Raw genomic sequence first — 20,941 nt, forward strand, 5'->3', positions numbered from 1 at the left:
TCAGCCAGCACCTGGACTCTCTTACTGAGACCCCTACCCTGCCAAGTGCTGCTTCATCCAGTCACTGGGCCCTTGAAAGGAGAAGCTAGTAAACCCTAGGTGAAAATCCAGAACCTGCACCGTGGCTGAAAAACCGACGCTTCGCCGGCAAAATCGATGCATCACCAGCTCAGCACAGATTCATGGCTGCCGTGAGTCCGTATTTTTTGTGCAACGTCTCTGGGCGTCAAAACGTACAACATCACCTTGAAGACCTGAGGCTGTTTGTCCGGAAATCGACACATCTCGTCCTGCAAGGAAAGAATCAATACAGTGCTTGCCCCTTACAGAAAGAATCGCCACACGGCCTCACTTGCGAGAAAGGAATCAACACATTGCTTGCTTTTCCGACGCATCACTCGCCCGTGCAGCTTTAATTTTTTACGCATACCAGGTACTTCGGGCTAAAACAACGCATCCATTGATTTCTGTGGCTTAAGACTCTCTTTACTTTAAAAATTCATATCTTTACTTGTGCATGTTGGATGTTTGTCATTTTGGTCTTATTTGATTTAGATAAATGTTGGCTTATGTTCTTAACTGGTGTGGAGTCCTTTTGTGGTGTTTTCACTATGTTACTGTGTGTGTCGGTCCAAATACTTTACACATTACCTATGAGATAAGCCTGGCTCCTTGTGCCAAGGTGCCAAGGGGGTGGGCAGGGGTTATCCTAGGTGTGTATCTCCCTTCCCTGAATAGAGTGAGGTCCCTGCTTGGACAGAGTGCAAACTGACTGCCAACCAGAGATCCCATTTCTAACAGATTCGCCCCAGGATGAAGGCGGACAAGTACATGCATACATTTATAGACCTGGTGTTTATCCTGTTTTAACATCACATTGCCATACAATGGATGGCTTTTGACATGGGCTCGCGCTGAACCAAAGTTTCTCATGTGAATGCGTTCTCAAGGCATGACAGAGGGCTGAGGGGGAGGAAACTGCTGGGACAAATATGTTGGGAGGATCGAGGTAAAAAATGATGACCACCCTCCCTGAATGTTATGTTTACGCCATTGAGGCTTTCATGGTAGGGTATACAGCAGTATAGGAGGAAAGACTCGGAGATGGGCCCACCAAGAAATTGTCTGTCGATGGACTGAGTGTCTTGACCCTGTTACCGCGAATACTGTCTCCCGGTACTCCTTCATGGCATCCTACATACGAATCATGAACGGTGGGGTGTCCTCCTTAGTAAGTATGGTCATGAATACTGTTGACCCACTTGCAGCTATTGATCTGATAATTGTTAAGTGTGGAATGCTCAACAAATACATGCCTGCAATACGGTTAACTATTACTTACCTCCCTAGGGTTTGTACTATCATCGCGATCGCACAAAATCATCATGCCAATTCTATTATTTGTGCTCCCATTGAGTTTTTTTTTTTTTTGCCTTTTGCTCTATTGGTACATTTGTTTCCCCCTAGATATGGGGATGACATACAGAATATATTGACAGCTTATTCTGTAATGTTTTATTGCTCTTATAGTAAACCAATAAAACAAAATACAAAAAAAATCACACCAGTTCTCTTCATGGTACGACTGCCCAATCTCATCACCCACATCGTAATCATTGCCAGAATCCGTGACAAATAGGGAATGTAGGGCACCTGTTCTCCCTTGTGGAGGCGGCATGTCAAATGTAGAAAGTAGTGCCTTAAGAGTGGTAGGCGCATCGTCAGTCGACATTGAACCGGCACTGACTCACAGAGTACATCAGATATCTTGTCTTTCAGCGTCTTTGGGGCCCAAAGGCACACCAGACAGAGATGAAAAGGATCCAAAGTGTTGCAGCATGGCCTTACGGATCACTCGATCTGTTTCAGAGTTGGGGACGGTCCCGTACACTCAGGCTGTGCCGGAACAACTTGTGGGATAGGATTAGACTTTATCAACTTTGGGAGCAAGGTTGAGATATAAGGTGCCACCCCTGCACCTTCTCAGAAGAATGTGAGTGGCAGGAAGTTGCCCAGTCTCACTTAGATTTCTTGTGCATTTTCTTCAACTTACCCGAAAATCAGCCTCTAGAACAACTCTTGTGACTCCTGCATCTGGAAGGGGTCTGGGACTGAACTCTTGGCTGGTCTCCTTGCAGTCTTCTTGTGCTTAGCGATATAGAGTTTCACCTGGCGGCCTTTAGGTTGATCAATGCACAGTCACTGCAGGCCTCAGAGTTGTGACTCGACTCCAGGCACCTCAGAAAATCTGATAAGCATCTGTCACAGACATTTGTTTGTGACAGACCTCACAGGGTTTAAAGCCTATTTGGTGGTGCAGAAATAAAGAAACAGACATCAGCACACAGGAGTGGTGCTTATATAGGCTTTGTACATAATTTCCTGAGTAAAACAGTGCCAGTGATGATCCACACAGCACCACCTACCAGCGCACAGAGGTACTGGTTTGTGACCCCAAATCTGGCCACAAACAACTGAAAAGTTATTGACTCCTCCTAGTAGGTGGTAACTTATTCACAAAATGGAAAAGAGTCTATTGGGGTCCCTTCCCCTTTGTGAATGTTAAAAAAAAGTTTGTTAGTGAGTAGGCAGTTATCCACATGACGACTGCCAACTCTCAAAGAAACTTAAATACAACCCTGTTTCCTTTAAAAAAAATTAGCTGCACATAAAAAAAGTTTACCTTATTCAGAGGTGAATCACAGACTTGGTTTGCTGATCCTAGCTGGCCACCAACAATGTGATGGCCATCAATTGGAGTAAGTGGCAATTAGTGACTTACCTCATCAATACTGAGGTGGGTCGGAATGTGATCCAGTCTGATTCAGAATTTTACGAGTCAACTTATTTGAACATACGTTGCTTCATAAAATTCTTCACAGGTCGCAAAAACAGAAATTGCAGCTACATTTTTGTGACTGGACCTTTGTACATATGGCCCTATGTTTCTGTTTTAAAATAAGTATGGCACTTGGTTTACAGAAATGTTTACTTTTATATGAATACTGAGGGAATGTGTATGTACTGACCAGCAGTTTCTAGATTATCTGTATTACAGTTATATTAAAACTGTCATAATAAAGCTGAACATTATTTCTGATGTTGGAAAAAGGTTATTTTGTCAGAGATTTCAAAAGTAATAGAACGATTTATGGCTGAGTGTGGCTTTTTTGTTTTTCAAAGTTTAGAGCAGGTGCCATACACTTCGCCAGCCCACAAAGGGGCAAAACACAAACCTTTCACAACATCTCATACAGTAAATGCCCACTTTTGATTATACAGCAATCCATACATATCAATATACATAATTTATATGAGCTGCTGAATACATAATCATTTAACAATTAGCCATTTTAGCAACAAATATAGACCTGGGTATACTCACCAGCACAAGAACAACTTCAATCCAGTTCAAGATACTTTTGAAATAATCAGCCTTGTATTTTTTACATTTCATAATTTCTTGGAAAATAAATGCAAGTATGAAGAGGCAAAAGAGGACTTCACAGGCAGCGAGGAAATAATCATACAAGGTAACATATCTGAGCAGTTTTACGGCATAAAAGTGCGATGATGGAATTGCTCCACCTGTTGCAGGGAATTCGACCAGCAACCTGTGAAATTATGAGGACAGACAAGTATAAATGTGGTATAAGTGAAAGTGTTGTCAACAGAAAGATGCATTACTAATTTAGGCTAATATTTAAATCAGGACTTTTTTTTCATTTAGGAATATCAATGTATTACTTTTTCTAACGGTTACATAGTTAATATTAAAGACTAAGGCCATGGGTAGTTACGAACTGATTCACATATTTTTCTTCCATATTATTTCACCTACATTTGGAGAAAATATACAATTTTCATATAGTTTTAGGAATAACCAGATATGTAAAACTAATGGATATGAAATTAACATCTAGTGGATAGTCTACACCTGATAGTCAAACAGATATGAACAACATATTTCCACCAGGGAAAACCAGTTGCACCGGCTCTTGTAAGGAGAACATTTGCAAGTGTTTTCAGGGACGAAAACCACTTATAGGCGGTACAAGAATCAAAAAATGTTTACATTTGAAGGTGTTCAACTTCTCCTAATAGTTGCCCATTCAGGAAAAATCATCCCATCTTTCTGATGAACCTCTCCATGTAAAACCCCAGTATATTGGTGGGATTTACAAGGGTATGAAGTGACTTAGCAAGGCCGACATCACAAATACCTAAATTCTGCGAATCATAATGGGGAATATGTTATTTCCCCAAACGTTTCTGACTCTTAGTATCCTGTAGTCCAATGACAAAATGTACAATAAAATATAATGAATGGCGTCTTACCTGTAACGATAAGTTACTTACCTGTAAATCCTAGTTCTCTTCCAGGGGTATCCTCATCAAAGTCATAAACACTGAATATTCCCACCGAGTATGACCAGACACACATCAGGGAGGCGGGAGGGACCGTGAGGAATCCACAGGTAGCTAGTGTATCCACTAGAAAAAGCATTACCGAAGGTAAGTAACTTGCTCCTCTGATGGATACAACTACCTGTGGATTCCTCACCTAATGAATAGAGTCCCAAAGCAGTACCACCTCGGAGGAGGGTGTCTGTCTGGTCACACCAGGAACTCCTGCAGCACAGACCGCGCAAAATGGCCATCCCTCCGCACCTCAGAATCCAGGCAATAATACTTTACAAAGGTGTGGAGGGAAGACCAAGTCACGGCCTTACATATGTCCGCCACCGGAACACCTCTGGCCAGAGCTGATGAGGTCGATTTGGCCCTGGTGGAATGGGCCCTGATCCCCTCAGGAGGATCCATCTTCACCAATGAGTAATATATTTTAATACAAAGAATGACCCACCTGGACAGCATTGGCTTGTGGACGGCCTTCCCCTCCTTCTTCCCCACGTATCCAATAAAGAGTTGGTCATCCAGAACTCTCTCGTCCTGTCAATGTAAATGCTGAGAGCCCTCCTGGGGTCCAGATGATGCAGTCTTTCCTCCTCTTTAAATGGATGCAGAGGAGGGTAGAATGTCGAGAGAGTGATGGATTGTCCCAAGTGAAACAGAGACACTACCTTGGGGAGGAAAGCCGCCTTTGTCCTCAAAACCACCTTGTCTTTATGAAAAGTTGTTAACGGCGGATGAACAGAAAGCGCCTGGAGCTCACTTGCACGTCTAGCCGACGTGATGGCTGTCAGAAACACAGTTTTTAAAAACAAATACCTCAAGGGACAAGAATGAAGTGGCTCAAAGGGAGAGCCCATCAAAAAAGTCAACACCAGATTTAAGTCCCACTGGGGCATGAGAAACGGAGTGGGAGGAAACCTATTAATAAGCCCCTTCAAAAACCTTAATACTAAAGGGGATTTGAACAGAGAGGGTTGATCAGGAAGACATAAGAAAGCCGACAGGGACGAAAGATAGCCTTTAACAGTGGCCACAGCACAACCACGCTGCGCCAACGACAAAGCAAATAACAATATATCTGATAGATGGGCACTTAAGGGATTCATTTGACGCTCTCCACACCAATGAACGAATTTAGCCCACCTGCTCGCATAGACCGATTTGGTGGAGTGTCGCCTGGCCGATAAAAGAACGTCCACCACCTCTGGCGGGAGAGAAAAAGCACTCAGGTTGCCCCGTTCAATCTCCAGGCATGAAGGTGCAGGCTCTGGAGGTGGGGGTGTAGAACCCACCCCTGCGACTGCGAGAGGAGGTCTGCCCTGAGAGGGAGACGGAGCAGAGGGCACAGCGAGAGTTGGAGTAGGTCTGCGTACCACATCCTTCGTGGCCAATCCGGAGCTATAAGAATGGTTTGGGCCCGGTCTTGGCGAATCTTCCTCAGAACCCGAGGAATCAAGGGTATGGGGGAAACGCGTAAAGCAACTGGTCGCAGCAGGACATCTGAAATGCGTCCCCCAATGCTCCTTGCGTCGGATACTGAAGGCTGCAGAACAACGGGCGGTGCGTGTTCTCCCGAGTGGCAAATAGGTCTACCCGGGGAAAACCCCACATCTGAAAGATTTAAAGAACCAGATCCAGATGAAGATGCCACTCGTGATCGTCTGAGAAGAACCAACTGAGACTGTCCGCACGCACGTTTTGAACCCCGGCCAGATGGTTTGCTATTACGCAAAGCCGATGGTCCCGAGCCCAGGACCAGAGTCGCAGAGCCTCTCTGCAAAGAAGGTACGACCCTACACCTCCTGCTTGTTGGTATACCACATCGCGGTCATGTTGTCCGTTAGAACCTGAACCGACTGACCGCGAAGGGAAGGGAGGAAGGCCTTGAGGGCCAAATGAATCGCCTGCAGTTCCAGCAGATTGATATGAAACATCTGCTCTACTGAAGACCAACGACCCTTGATCTCCAGGTCCCCCAGATGGGCTCCCCACCCCAAAGTGGAGGCATCCGTTATCACTGTGGTCACCGGAGGAGGCAGCGAAAATGCCTTTCCTTGAGACAGGTTGTCGTCCGCAGCCCACCATCGGAGATCCGCCGCAGTGTGTTTGGAGATCCTTATCGACTCCCCGAGATCCCCTCTGTGTTGAAACCACTGCCTGCAGAGGCACCAATGAAGAGCCCTCATGTGCCAGCGTGCATGAGTGACCAACAGAATGCAAGAAGCGAACAGGCCGAGCAAGCGAAGGACCTTGAAGACTGGAACAACCGCTCCTTCTTGAAACATTGGAATCAACGCCTGAATGTCCTGGATCCGCTGTGGCGGACGAAAGGCCCGATTCAATGTAGTGTCCAGTACTGCCCATATGAACAGGAGACGTTGAGAGGGCTCTAGGTGAGAGTTGGGCACATTTATTGAAAAGCCCAGACTGAACAACAACTGGGTGGCCAGCTGCAGATGATGCAACACAAGCCCCGGAGACTAGGCTTTGATCAACCAATCGTCCAGGTAAGGGAATACCGCTATTCCTTTCCTCCTGAGGTCTGCTGCAACAACCGCCATCACCTTTGTGAAGACCTGAGGTGCGGAAATAAGACCAAAAGGAAGGACAGCAAACTGGTAGTGCCGTGATCCCACCACAAACCGGAGATACTTCCTGTGTGACTTGAGAATGGGAATGTGAAAATAAGCATCCTGCAAGTCGACCAACACCATCCAATCCTCCTTGTTCAACGCCATAAGCACCTGTGCTAGAGCCAGCATTTTGAATTTCTCCTGCTTGAGGAACCGATTCAAAATCCTCAGGTCCAAGATAGGCCTCAGACGACCATCCTTTTTGGGGATCAGAAAGTACCTTGAATAACATCCCTGACCCCTATTCCTGCTCTGGAACCAACTCCACTGCGCCTTTCAACAATAGGGACAGAACCTCCTGTTCTAGCAACAGGAGTTGATCTTCTGAACAAAAAGAAGGACGGGGAGGGAAGGGAGTGGGAATCTCCCGAAAGGGAAGAGCATAGCCTTTTCTCACCACACTGATGACCCGGAAATCTGATGTTATGGACTCCCACATGGGAAGAAAAAGTGAAAGCCTCCCCCCTACTGGAGAGACATGGGAGACAATGGCAAGAGGACTAGGGCTGCTTTTCTTGTGGCATCCCTCCTGAGGAAGAGGAAGGGTGCTGCTGCTGGGTGGCCCCTCTAGTGCGGACCCTACCCCACCCCCTAAATGATCGATAAGGGAGGCTCGAAGACTGCTGCCCTGGCTGCTGCGATCTCCCACCAAAGGAAGCTCCTCTTCCAAAAACTTGCAGCTGTCTAAATGATCGAAATGGGGTTGAAGCAGCCTGCAGGCCCAACGACTTAGCCGTGGCCCTACATTCCTTAAAGCGTTCTAGCGCAGAGTCCACTTTAGACCCAAACAATTTCGCCCCATCAAAAGGCAAATCCAACAACGTGGCCTGAACGTCTGAAGAAAATCCAGAAGTGCGCAACCAAGCATGGCTCCTGGTGGCAACAGAGGTCCCCATGGCTCTTGCAACAGAGTCCGTGGTATCCAGCCCTGACTGAATGACTTGCATAGCCGCTTCCTGGGCATCAAAAAGTAGGCCATGCAAGTCCTGGGGCATGTCTGGTAAAACTGTCTTCGCCGCGTCCATTATAGCGTGTATATACCTGCCAAGAATGCAGGTAGCATTGGGAGATTTTAATGTCATGCTACACAATGAAAACACTTTCTTGGCCAACTGTTCCATACTCTTGGATTCTCGGTCAGATGGAACTCCCGGAAAAGAGCCAGGAGCAAACCGCGAAGAACAGGATGCCTGCACGACCAGACTTTCTGGAGACGGATGCTTAGACAAAAACTCAGGGTCTCCAGGTGCAGATCTATATCGTCTGGCCACCGACCTGCTCACATCCGAGTAGGTGACAGGCTTCTTCCACACCTCCCCTATTGGCTCCATAAGAGCCTCATTAAATGGCAAAAGAGGATCCGCAATGGCTGTAGCCAAATTTGCAGCCTTCTTGATGACTGAGTGAAAAGTGGCTGCCTCCTCCGTAAACTCCCCTTGGGACTCCAGATCCCATTCTGCGGCAGTATCAAGACCACTAGCTGTATCCAATCCTGGAAACCTCACTCTGCGGATCAGCAATCTTCCCCCTCCTCAAGGATTTGCAGCTGGTATTCCCTCTCCTCCAGCAACCTGAGGGCCTTCCTTCTGGATCTTAACTTGGCCTCCAACCCTGCCGTCGACATGGAGTGCAACGACGTCAGTGAATTTCGCTGAGAAGGCGTCATGACAGGATCTCCGGATCCTCCCGACGCCGCAGATGGATCCATCAGCGCCATGGACAAGGGCCCTGTTCCGACGACGCCATCCTGCCTCGAGGCTCCATCTCATCCGACAACGGCATCGAAGGTCTCTACCTCGACCTCAATGGCAGCGCCGCCGGCATAGGCACCTGGTTAGAATCTCCTGACAGACAGAACGCCATAAACGGCGCCGGCCTGTACGGAGCCGGAACGCCTAGATTGAATGCCAGGGGACCAGTGCGGCCAGCCGGCGCACCACCTCCCGAAGCCATATTCTGGAATATGGTAAACATGGCATTTAGAAATGCCGCCGTATCCGTCCCCAGAGCCGGAAACGTAGGATAGCCCTGAGGAGCCAGGGCCAGCACCGGACTTGACTCCTGCATGCCTGGATGCACCGGAGAAGCCTGATGACTTTGAGGCTCCACAACCTCAAAGACCAACTGCGTCGGGGACGTCTGCGGAGTCACTGGATGTGGAGACACCGTCGGGCTGACTTCTCAAGACTTACGGCGTCGAGTCGACGGAGACCTCGACTCCGACCAGCTCCTGGACCGACGCCTAGAGTCACGATGACGCCGTTTCTTATGACTCGACTTCCCTGAAGACGAACCATGGTGCCACTTCCTCTCTTTCTTCGACTTGGCTAAGAACAGCTTAGCCTCGCGTTCCTTCAAGGCCTTGGGATTTATCTTTTAGCATGAACCACATTCCTGGACGTCATGATCCGAGCTCAGGCACCAAAAGCAGTCGTTGTGGGGATCGGTCACTGACATCCGACCTCCGCACTCTCTGCAGGGCTTAAAACCTGACTTCTTCGGAGCCGACATGTCGAGAAAAACACAAAGTATCCCTTCCGAAGAGCGAACGATACAGGTAGCTAGAAAAGTAACCGTTATCAAAGGCAGGGAAAAAAGGGAACTGACGTCAGCACACCAGCGAGGACCTCTTATTGCCACGATGACGTTAGGCGGAGCCACGTGGAGTCAGGCAATTGTGACGTCCTTGCCGACGTGCAGAGCTAGAGAGAAGTTTCCGTCGAATGCTACGCATGGGGAGAATTCATTAGGTGAGGAATCCACAGGTAGTTGTATCCATCAGAAATGATTTTTTCTCAAGTGCGCCACTATTGTCGCTACACATTTGGAGAATGTTCGAGGGGCTGATTTTAGCCCAAAGGGCAGCACCTTGAATTGGTAGTGTTGCGATGCCACTACAAAGCGAAGACATTTTCGGTGCTTTGCTATAACCGGGATGTGAAAGTACACATCCTGCAGATCCATGGAGCACATCCAGTCCCCTTGATGAAGCTGAGGAAAAAATCTGATGAAGAGCTAGCATTCTGAGTTTTTCTTTCCGAATGTATTTGTTCAGATGTCTCAGATCTAAAATGGGTCTGAAAACCCCTTCTTGGCCTTTCTTTTTCACTAGGAAATATCAGGAGTACACTCCTATTCCTCTTTGAGAAGATGGAACCTTTTCTATCGCTCCTTTTCTCAACAGGATGAGAACCTCCTTTCGTAGCAACAACTGGTGAGTACACCGGAGGGGGAGGAGACTTGAAACAAAGAGAAAATCCATTCTCGACAATATTCAGCACCCGTTTGTCGCTTGTTATGGTGTGCCACTCGTGTACGTATTTTGCAATACTTCCCCCACTGGAGTGGTGGACAGGATTAGGGGAAGCAAATCCTCATTGCTTGCCTGATGCTTTGGGGGTAGACTGATGTGGCCTGCTTGTTTCACGTTCTCGTGTCATCTTGCGGGACTGAAAAAACGGTTGCCCTTGTCTTTGCTGGGGTCTTTGGGACCAATGAGGGATTTGAACCCTCTGTTAATAAGGGCGCCTATCATATGGTCTGTACCTTCGTCTATAGTCTTTGCGCCTATCTAGCTCCACTGCTTTCATCGTGTCCACTTCTGATTTCATCTTAGCCATCTCATCATCAGTAGGCGACCCAAATAAGGAGTTCCCATTAAATGGCAGGTTCAGGATGCGGTGTTGGGCTTCCTGTTTCAAGCCTGTGAGGCATAGCCAAGAGTACCTCCTTGCACAAACGCCATTTGCGTAGCCATGAGCCGCCAGGTCCGATCCATCCGCAGCAGCACAGATAACCTGGTTGGACACCAAATTCCTCTCCTGAAGGATCTCTTGGAAATCTTGCCTATCTTCCCTAGGCAATTTCTCTACGAACCTGTTCAGAGAGTTCCACAAAGAACAGTCGTATCTCCCCAACAGTGCAGAGGCACTAGAGAACTTCAGGAAAGCTGCAGAGGTGCCACACCTTTTTCTGCCCAACGAATCCAGATGTTTGCTCTCCTTATCTAGAGGGACTGTTGATGATGAGGCCACCAAATAGGTCTTACGGGTAGCGGCTAAAATAACAGAGTCTGGTGGTGGGTCAACCCTGAGAAATAAAGGATCCTGGTCTGGGGCCTTATACTTCTTTAGGATCCTAGCCAGAGTTGAACGCAGGCTTCCAGGAGTCAAAAACGTGTCCATAGCCAGTTGTAGAAAACCAGGCACCAGTGGTAACAACTGCCTAGAAGACGTACGCTGATGTAGGGTCTCAAAAATTACCGATGATGAATTTGTCGGTCCTGGAATGTCTATATTAAGCTTCTGGGACCCTCTAACCAACACTTCGTTGAAGGTTGTTATATCGTCCACTGGCGACACTCTTGCCGGAGGAGTATTAGTCAGGGTTGGCGAATAGTCTCTAATTGAAGACTCCGATGCTGTCGACCATGAAGGAGATCTGCATCATTGTTGACGGGATCTAGAGGTTCTAGATCTAGACTGCCGTCTGGATCGTGACCTACTCCTGATGGGCTGCGTCGGTGTCTAGGACTGGGCTGATCCAATGTTGGCCTTGTCCGTTTTGGCGGGCATCGTTGGCGATGGCGTTCGTGGTAACGATGCAGATGGCGAATATGACGCAAATACTGTGAGTCTGGGGAAGCCGGTATTTTGTTAAGGCTTTCCAACCATCTCGGAGACAGGTTTATAGGCGAAATGTGTCCTTGAGATGATGCTCTTGATGCCCCAGATGACCCACTCTGTATAATGACCACTGGACCTTGATGAGGTAGAGCAGTTTGTTGTAGTCCTGTGGATGCCTTCTGAGGAGGACTGATATGTAGCGTCACCCTTTCTGGTGCAGGTGTCACTGGTGATGGCTGTCTCAATGTTGATCGACGTTGCACTGTCGTCGACTAAGATATACAAGTTCCTGATGTCGACTGAGACTTCCCCGACTTCTCAGGTCTCAACGTTGAGTGCCTCGACATCGACTGGCGGCCCATTGTAGAGGCATGCTTTGACGTTGACTGCCCTGACTTCGAGGGATGGTCCAACGGTGATGAGCGTCTTGACGGCGAAAGATGTGGCGACCTCGACCTTGTTCTTGAGGTCGACTTCGACGTTGGATGTCTTGACATCAGAGGATGGTGACTCGTCTTCAACGGCGTATGAGCACTCCTGTGCCTACATGACGTCGATCGGTGTGTGACCGTCAGCGGAGATCTTTCCCGATGAGGGAGTTGAGTCCTCGACGTCATGTCTTTCGACATTGATTGAATTGCTGAAAACGGCGGTGTACTCTTCGACATCTGGTGATGCAATGACGGAAGGGATGACGTCGACGGTGAACAGACTAATGTTCTGGCCAAATAACCAGAAAAAGGAGGACTCAATGCTCCAGGATCCTCACAGAAGGAGCTGGAAAAAAGAACTGACCTAACTGTGAACAAACTGTCACCTCACTTTCACCCCTGAGGCATGATGGGATACTGGAGGTCCTCAGAGTCTTAAAGGCATGGTGGCAGTTTTTTTATTCTACTGTGTTAATCTGCATGCAGCCTATTGGCTAATAATGCTCCTTTATTTTCAATGTAGTTGTTTTCTGTTTTATTATGGATTACTTATATTTTCTATACCTTATGCTTGGATTACAGAAGGTTTTGTACCTTTAATTGAAGGTTTTTAATTTACGTTAAAAAACAAAAAACCTCCAAAAATAAAGCATGTTTTGCCTGTTTTCTCAGCATAGACTGCATTACTGTTTACACATGTATATATTATATTGGTATTGAAATTCTCTACTACAGTATTATTTTTCATATATTCCACATATATATGCATGTTTGTTTGTATATGCTCCGGGGTTCCCGCACGTGGGCGGGAATATTCAGTGTTTATGACTATTGATGAGGATGCCCTGGAAGAGAATTCCAGTTTTCTCTTAGCGGAATCTTCGTAGACGTCATAAGCACTGAATAGTCCCGCCCACGTGAGCGGATTTAAGAGCACTTTTTTATAGTATTTATTCGTAAGTGTAGATGCTCGCGTTTCTTTGGGAAGGCCTGCAGAGTCACTTAAGACAAACAACATTATGCAGCCTATAAGAACATGCTACAGTGGCCCAATTTTTAATATTGTGCTTAAAAAAGGGACAGGAAAATCATATATGTGCATAATTTAATGCTAATATTTAGTAAAATAGCATAAATCTCTTTCACAAACCATTTTTTGGAAAATTAAAGATATGAAGGATAGCAGAACAGTGTAGCCCCATAGGCTTTCATTATGTGAGTTTAAAACAGTCTGTGCATTTAAGAATCCAGGGACTACCAGTATTCGTTCATGCCCAGCAGATGGCAATTCCTTCAGTTTTTTTTGACTCGATGCATGAGTGATAGGTAGGTCCCATAATTGTTTCTGTCTTCTCCCCCAGGGAGGAGGGGGGTTGCTTATGACTTCTATGGAGATTCCCCCAAGAGAGGACTGGGATTACAGGTAAGAAACCATCCCTTCTCTCTTAGGGGATCTCAATTAATAGTCATAAGCACTGAATAGAGTTGCAACCCCCATCACGACCAAGATCGGTGGAAAAGACAGAGGAATGAGTAATATAGGAAATTAAGCAAATACATTTTTGAGGGAAGCCTGTCCTACTTGAGCACCTGTTGTGGCATCCAAGTCCAAGCAGTAGTGCTTTGTGAACGTGTGAACAGATCTCCATATACATGCCTTGCAAATTTCAGCTATGGGGGCAATTCTCATTAATGCAGTAGTACCCACTTTGCCCCTAATAGAATGTGCTTTGGTCTAGCTGATAAGGCCTTGTTGGCTTCCTGGTAGCATAATAAAATGCAGGACACTATCCATCAGGAGAAGAGTTGTTTGGAAGTGTCTAAACCTGTATGGCCCAGGTCAAAATTAATAAACAATTGGTCTGATCTGCGTATGTCATGTGTTTTATCTAGCTAAAACTTTAAGACCAACCTTACATCTACAGAATTATAGAATTCTTCAGCCGGGGTAGTAAGATGCTGAAAGATTGGTGGTAGTGAAATAGTCTGATTAACATGGAAATCCAGAATAACCTTCAGAAGGAATTTCGGGTGAGTCCTCATGACAACTTTATAGAGTGAAAGACTGTGTATGGTTCATGAGAACATAATGCTTTGATCTCACTAAGCCTACAAGCTGATGTGATTGCTATGATGAAAGTAGTTTTCCTAGAGAGATGTTGCAGGGATGACTTATGAGTGGGTTCGAAAAGGCCCTGTAGGAGTCATGAAAGGACTATGTTGAGCCCCAACGGATGGGAAGGACGCCTACTGGGAGGAAACTCCTTTGTCAACCCTTCTAGAAAATCCTTGATCAAGGGGATTTGAAAAAAAAAAAAGAGGTTCATGAAGGACACTTTCTGTATGCAGTAAGGGCTGCCAAGTGAACTTTTATGGAAGAGAACTGTAAGCTAGATTTGGCCAAATGTAGTAAATATGGAAGAATAACATTTTACTGGCAGGTTGTAGGGTGTACATTCTTGGAGGAACACCAAATGCAACATCTCTTCCACTTGAAGGCATAGGTGGAACCGATTGACGGCTGTTTAGCCTCCTTGAGGATGCCCATGCAGTCTTGTGGCAGACTCATTTGTCTGTACTGCACAAGCTCAGAAGCCATGCAGGCATTATTACACGGAGGAAAGATTGAGGTGAACCATGTGGCCTCCGACTTTCGTTAGCAGGTCAGGTCTGCATGGCAGCTTGAGATGTTGGAGCTCTGGCCGGTAAAGTAGCTGGGTGAGCCACCACTGACGTAGCCACTTCGGGGCTCTTAAGATCATTCTGGCTCTTGAGTGGGACACTTTGATGAGGACTGAGGGAATCAGGGGAATCGGTGGAAAAGAGTGGAACTGATCCATAGGCATTCACAAGTGTCCCTGGTTTGAAGTATCTCGAGGCAAAGCTTTGACATTTTTTGTTTTCCGTGTTGGCGAATAAGTCGATGTTTGGTTGTACCCCACAGTGTAAAGATGTTTTGTACGATGATGTTGTGCAAGACCCATTCATGATTTTCCTGTAGAACTCTGCTGAGATTGTCTGCTTGAGCATTTTGCACACCTGGAATGTGAGTTGCCATGATCTTCAGGTCCCTGGCTATGAGTCAATTTCTAGATTGTTTGGGCCTCGGGTGACAAGATTCTGGACCTCATTCTTCCCTGAATGTTGAAGTAGTACATGGTGGTTTTATTTTCAGTCTGAACAAGAAGAGGCTGGATCTTGAATGACGGGCAAAAAGCTTTCAGTGCCAGATGAACTGCCCGGAGCTCACGGAGATTGATGTGATAGATCATCTCTCTTGGAAAACATGTGCCTTGAATTTGGAGGTGATCCATGTGGGCTCCCCAACCTAGTAGTGATGCATCCATCACTATCATCTGAGAGGGAACCTGAAGCAGGTTGGCTGGAGAGCGTCACCATTTCAGGATCTGCTTTGCATGAAGGGATACGCTGATTCAGTCCTCCCAGTTACCGTTAGTTAGTCCCACTGGTCCTCAACCCATTCTTGGAGAGGCTGCATGTGGAAAGGGGTATTTGGAGTCATGAAGATACAGGAGGCCATTGAGCCCAGGAGAGACAATACTAACCATGACACTCTTGCCTGAACAGTGTTTATGGAGGCCCCCAAATAATGCAAAGTCAGAACAGGGGTGGATGTTGACTTGCTGTGGTTGATATAAGGCCCCAACCGTCGAAGCAGATCGCAGGTCCATTTATAATTAATCCATTTGTTGGCTACTTTTAGGTCTGAATGTTTTCTTTTCTTTCTTTTTCACCAGAAAATATCTGGAATAAATGCCTGCTCCCCATTGTCTGTGAGGAACAGCCTCCACCGCCTGTTTCTGAAGCAGGATGTTGACTTCCGACCAACGCAATATCTGGTGGTAATTGGACGGTTTTGGAGCTATGGTTGGTGGAGGGGGGGGCTTGTGAATCTGAGACAATACCCATTTCAAACAATAGTCAGAACACAGGCGTCTTGTGCGATTTTTTGCCAATCTGCCAGAAAAGGAGAGATGCTTTCCTCTACCGGAGTGGGTATCTGAAGAGGAGGAAGAGAAGATTCAAGGTTTGGAGCCTAATGTTTGTTTACCTCCTTGAGCAGGCTGTTGGGTAAATCTTCCTCTATTCTGCTTTTGTTGCTGTTGTTGGTAATGTCTTTGGTGTTGCGGCGACTGTCGACCTTAATACCATTGAGGGGTTTGAACCCTCTGAAGGTAAAAACGTTGTTGGTAGGGCCTGAAAGATTTTCTCTGTTCTTTTGGCCTTTCTATACCCATTGCTTTAAGGGTTTCCATCTCTGCTTTCCTGAGATCCATCTCATCGCCCATGTGGCTTCCACAGAGGATGGAGTCTGAGAATGGAACGTTTTGGATCGTTTGCTGAAACTTCGGCTTGAGAGATGTTAAACGGAGCCAAGCATGTCTCATTAAAGCTACGTCGTAGCAGTATTCATGTGCCGCTAACAGAGAAGAATGTGCTGCCGCACTATTGACCTGATTAGACACCATCAAGCCCTCATTAACAATTTCCATTAAGTCTTCCTGTTTGACTCTGGGAAGGTGCTCTGCAAAATGTTGGATAGAGTCCCAGAGAGCTATGTCATATATGCCGAGTAGGGCAGCTGCTCTGGCTGCTTGCATGGCAGATGCAGCAGTGCTACAGACTTTGCGGCCTGCAGAGTTCAGTTTTTTTACTCTCTGTAGCCATCCTTGTCTCAATGTCGAACCTCTCAATGTCGATCCGGACCAATGTGTTTTTTTGGCCGGAACCCTCTTTTTGGACCTTCCACGTCCTTCAGTGGTAGAAGGCAGAGCCATAGTAGAAGACTGACCTTCTCCTCGCTCTGAAGTCCCACCTTCAGTCTGTGATTGCTGTCTTTATCTTTCCTCAGTGCCATGGAGGTGGGTTTTCTCACTTTCTCTTAGGGTACTTCTTCAAATGTTCCTGCAGCGATGACAAGAATCAGGAACGTGACTTGTTGGAATGCAGGTGATAGAGACACCATGAGGAACTGATTTGACCGTCTTCCTCCCACAAGCAGGACACATGTCAAAGATGGCACTTTATTTGACAAATTATCTCACCTTTCTGTCAGACAAATTCAGGGAGAGATGAAAATAGTCGAATGAAATGGCTGTCACAAAATTCTACTGGTAAATTTTGATGAGAAAAAGCCTAAAAGGCAAAGATCAGTGCTCCAGGATCCTGTCAGCAAGAGTCGCAAAAAAGAACTGAAGCAACTGCTACCTGCTGGGCATAATGGGATACTGGTGCTCTCTGGGTTCTTAAAGGCACAGACTCTCTTCTAAACTCACATAATGACAGCCTATGGGCAACACTGTCCTGCTATCCTTCATATTCTTACTCTTCCAAAAAAGGGTTTGTGAAAGAGATTTATGCTGTTTTACGAAACATTATCATTAAATTATAGACATAAATTTTTTTTGGGCCCTTTTTCAAGTACAATATGAAGAATTGGACCATTGTAGCCTGTTGCTATTGGCTGCATAATGTTCTTTGTCTTGTGACTCTGCAGGCCTTCCTGAAGAACAGCGAATATCTACACTTACGAAGACATTTCATGAAAAAGTGCTCTGCACGTGGGGGGGGGGGGATTTTCGGTGCTTATGACTATCAATGGAGATCCCCTAAGAGAGAAACAGGGTTAGGCTGATGAAAGTTGTTTGTCATTAAAGGTACATAAAAAATGATGGTGTAGTTCGGTAGCCAAATGGATACACACTGGGTTACGTACGGGTGTAAGCGCCACAATATCATACCAACAACAGAATGAGTTATATAAATGTCGATAACACAAGGTAACATTATACACAGATATTGTTATTATACAGGTTACATTTAGGGAGCTAGTCCTGGATGTTGTGAGGAGGAGCCTTGCATCTTAGATGTGCCATTTAAAAAACAAGACATTTATTTTGAATAAAAATGTCAAAAGCTTTACCCTCCACAAAAAAACAATTCAGAGAAATGTAACTAGTGATAGATAATTACTTGCTTTTTCATGATATGCAGGAGGCATGAGGAGGATTGCAAAACAAAACCTTGAAAAACCATTAAAGTGTCTCAACCTGCACCAGGACTGAAGCTGCTACCTTGTTAATATGTTTTTCATCATTTGTCAGTTATAGAAACATTAGCACTTCTCCCTTTATTTCTCATCACAATCCGGAGTAGCCTGGTTCAAAGCATTGTAGAAGTACCATACTGGGTCATATTCAGCACCATGGCCACCAATGCTTTTTATCACAAAATATATGTATATACTTATGTATATGTATTTAGCGCAAATCTAGATACAAAGCAAATGAGCACCTTATAATGTAGAAAGTAGGGCACTGAGGGTGGGGGAGAGGGGTGTCATGCTAAAATGTGGACGGCAAGGAGGGAGGAAGTATATGTCTGCTGGCATAAAGATCCAGGGTTGCGGAGGTGAAGGATTTTACATTAATGATGATGTAGAACAAAGGGGTTGATTCTAACCCTGGCGGTCGGTGTTAAAGCGGCGGCCAACCCGCCAACAGGCTGGCGGTAAAAAAAATGGGATTCTGAGCCTGGCGGGAACCGCCAACACAGACAGCCACCTTAACACTCCGACCGCCACGGCGGTACAAACAAACAGCGCGGCGGTCACCGCCAACAGACAGGCGGCAGACAATGTACCGCCCACACTATTCCAACTCACCAATACGCCACCTTTTTTCCGGGGCGGGAGCACCGCCGATCAAAACACGGCGGAAACAGACTACGGACGGGAAAACGCTCACCACTACGCACTCCAGGAGGAAGGAGGACAGCATGGAACCCGAATTAAACATCCTACCTGCTCTCGTCTACCTTCTCATCTACCACGAGTACGAAGTCCGGCGCAGACGACAACGGTGAGTACTGCACCTACGACACACGGGAGGGGGAGGACGAAAGGTTACGGGCACACATATATGCGACCCCCCCCAACTATGTACTCACCAATGCAGAGCACCAAGTCACAGTGACACCACCCAAACACCCCTGAATGCTAGGACATAATCATATTTGGAATAAATATTTATGTACCAAAAAGCTCCAGAAAATTATTGTACAACCATGAAAGATATTCACAACAAAACTAATGACATACACATCAGTGTATAACTGAAGTACCAAGTCCTGCACATCCTACGAATTCAGCATGTCCATGGGCCAAAGTCTTGAGAAATAAGGGCAAAGCCCACACAGGAGACCTGAGTCCTTTGGAGAGAACACTGCAGGGGCATCAGATGTAAAAACTACAGGCACCTCAGGGGGAAGGGAAGGGGCGGGCACCACAGCCACATGAGTCCACGACGCCAGATCCACGAGGAGCCACCATGCCCACTGGACCATCCTGGGGAGTGCAAAGCCACAGTCTCTCAATGTCTCTACAGTGGGTGGGCTGCCCACTGGACCATCCTGGGGAGTGCAAAGCCCCAGTCTCTCAATGTCTCTACAGTGGGTGGGCTGCCCACTGGACCATCCTGGGGAGTGCAAAGCCACAGTCCATCAGGTGGATGGCAGTCTCCACTGGTCAAGGAGGAGGCATGGTGGGCACAGTGAACCATAAACAGTGCTTGAGAGGAAGGGCCCAGCGGAGCGGTGCTTGAGAGGAAGGGCCCAGCGGAGCGGTGCTTGAGAGGAAGGGCCCAGCGGAGCGGTGCTTGAGAGGAAGGGCCCAGCGGAGCGGTGCTTGAGAGGAAGGGCCCAGCAGAGCGGTGCTTGAGACGGCGGTGCCCAGCGTAGCGGTGCTTGAGAGGAAGGGCCCAGCGGAGCGGTGCTTGAGAGGAAGGGCCCAGCGGAGCGGTGCTTGAGACGGCGGTGCCCAGCGTAGCGGTGCTTGAGAGGAAGGGCCCAGCGGAGCGGTGCTTGAGACGACGGTGCCCAGCGGAGCGGTGCTTGAGACGGCGGTGCCCAGCGTAGCGGTGCTTGAGAGGAAGGGCCCAGCGGAGCGGTGCTTGAGAGGAAGGGCCCAGCGGAGCGGTGCTTGAGAGGCAGGGCCCAGCGGAGCGATGCTTGAGAGGAAGGGCCCAGCGGAGCGGTGCTTGAGACGGTGGTGCCCAGCGGAGCGGTGCTTGAGACGGCGGTGCCCAGCGTAGCGGTGCTTGAGAGGAAGGGCCCAGCGGAGCGGTGCTTGAGACGGCGGTGCCCAGCGGAGCGGTGCTTGAGACGGCGGTGCCCAGCGGAGCGGTGCTTGAGAGGAAGGGCCCAGCGGAGCGGTGCTTGAGAGGAAGGGCCCAGCGGAGCGGTGCTTGAGACGGCGGTGCCCAGCGGAGCGGTGCTTGAGAGGAAGGGCCCAGCGGAGCGGTGCTTGAGAGGAAGGGCCCAGCGGAGCGGTGCTTGAGACGGCGGTGCCCAGCGTAGCGGTGCTTGAGAGGAAGGGCCCAGCGGAGCGGTGCTTGAGAGGAAGGGCCCAGCGGAGCGGTGCTTGAGATGGCGGTGCCCAGCGGAGCGGTGCTTGAGAGGAAGGGCCAGCGGAGCGGTGCTTGAGAGGAAGGGCCCAGCGGAGCGGTGCTTGAGACGGCGGTGCCCAGCGGAGCGGTGCTTGAGAGGAAGGGCCCAGCGGAGCGGTGCTTGAGAGGAAGGGCCCAGCGGAGCGGTGCTTGAGAGGAAGGGCCCAGCGGAGCGGTGCTTGAGACGGCGGTGCCCAGCGTAGCGGTGCTTGAGAGGAAGGGCCCAGCGTAGCGGTGCTTGAGAGGAAGGGCCCAGCGGAGCGGTGCTTGAGATGGCGGTGCCCAGCGGAGCGGTGCTTGAGAGGAAGGGCCCAGCGGAGCGGTGCTTGAGAGGAAGGGCCCAGCGGAGCGGTGCTTGAGACGGCGGTGCC

The 20,941-nt window shown here is 47.9% G+C and overlaps 1 protein-coding gene across 1 annotated transcript in view; it reads right to left on the reverse strand.

Annotated features, from left to right (window-relative positions):
* The window catches only part of LOC138246960 (polycystin-2-like protein 2), a 719,546-nt gene that overhangs the window by 290,101 nt on the left and 408,504 nt on the right, over positions 1 to 20,941 (reverse strand). The window contains exon 5 of the mRNA XM_069201708.1: positions 3,386 to 3,614. Within this exon, the coding sequence (XP_069057809.1) occupies positions 3,386 to 3,614 (229 nt within the window). The remainder of the gene's footprint in view (positions 1 to 3,385; positions 3,615 to 20,941) is intronic.

Source organism: Pleurodeles waltl, chromosome 7 (assembly GCF_031143425.1).
Source record: "Pleurodeles waltl isolate 20211129_DDA chromosome 7, aPleWal1.hap1.20221129, whole genome shotgun sequence".
Taxonomy (NCBI): Eukaryota; Metazoa; Chordata; class Amphibia; order Caudata; family Salamandridae; genus Pleurodeles; species Pleurodeles waltl.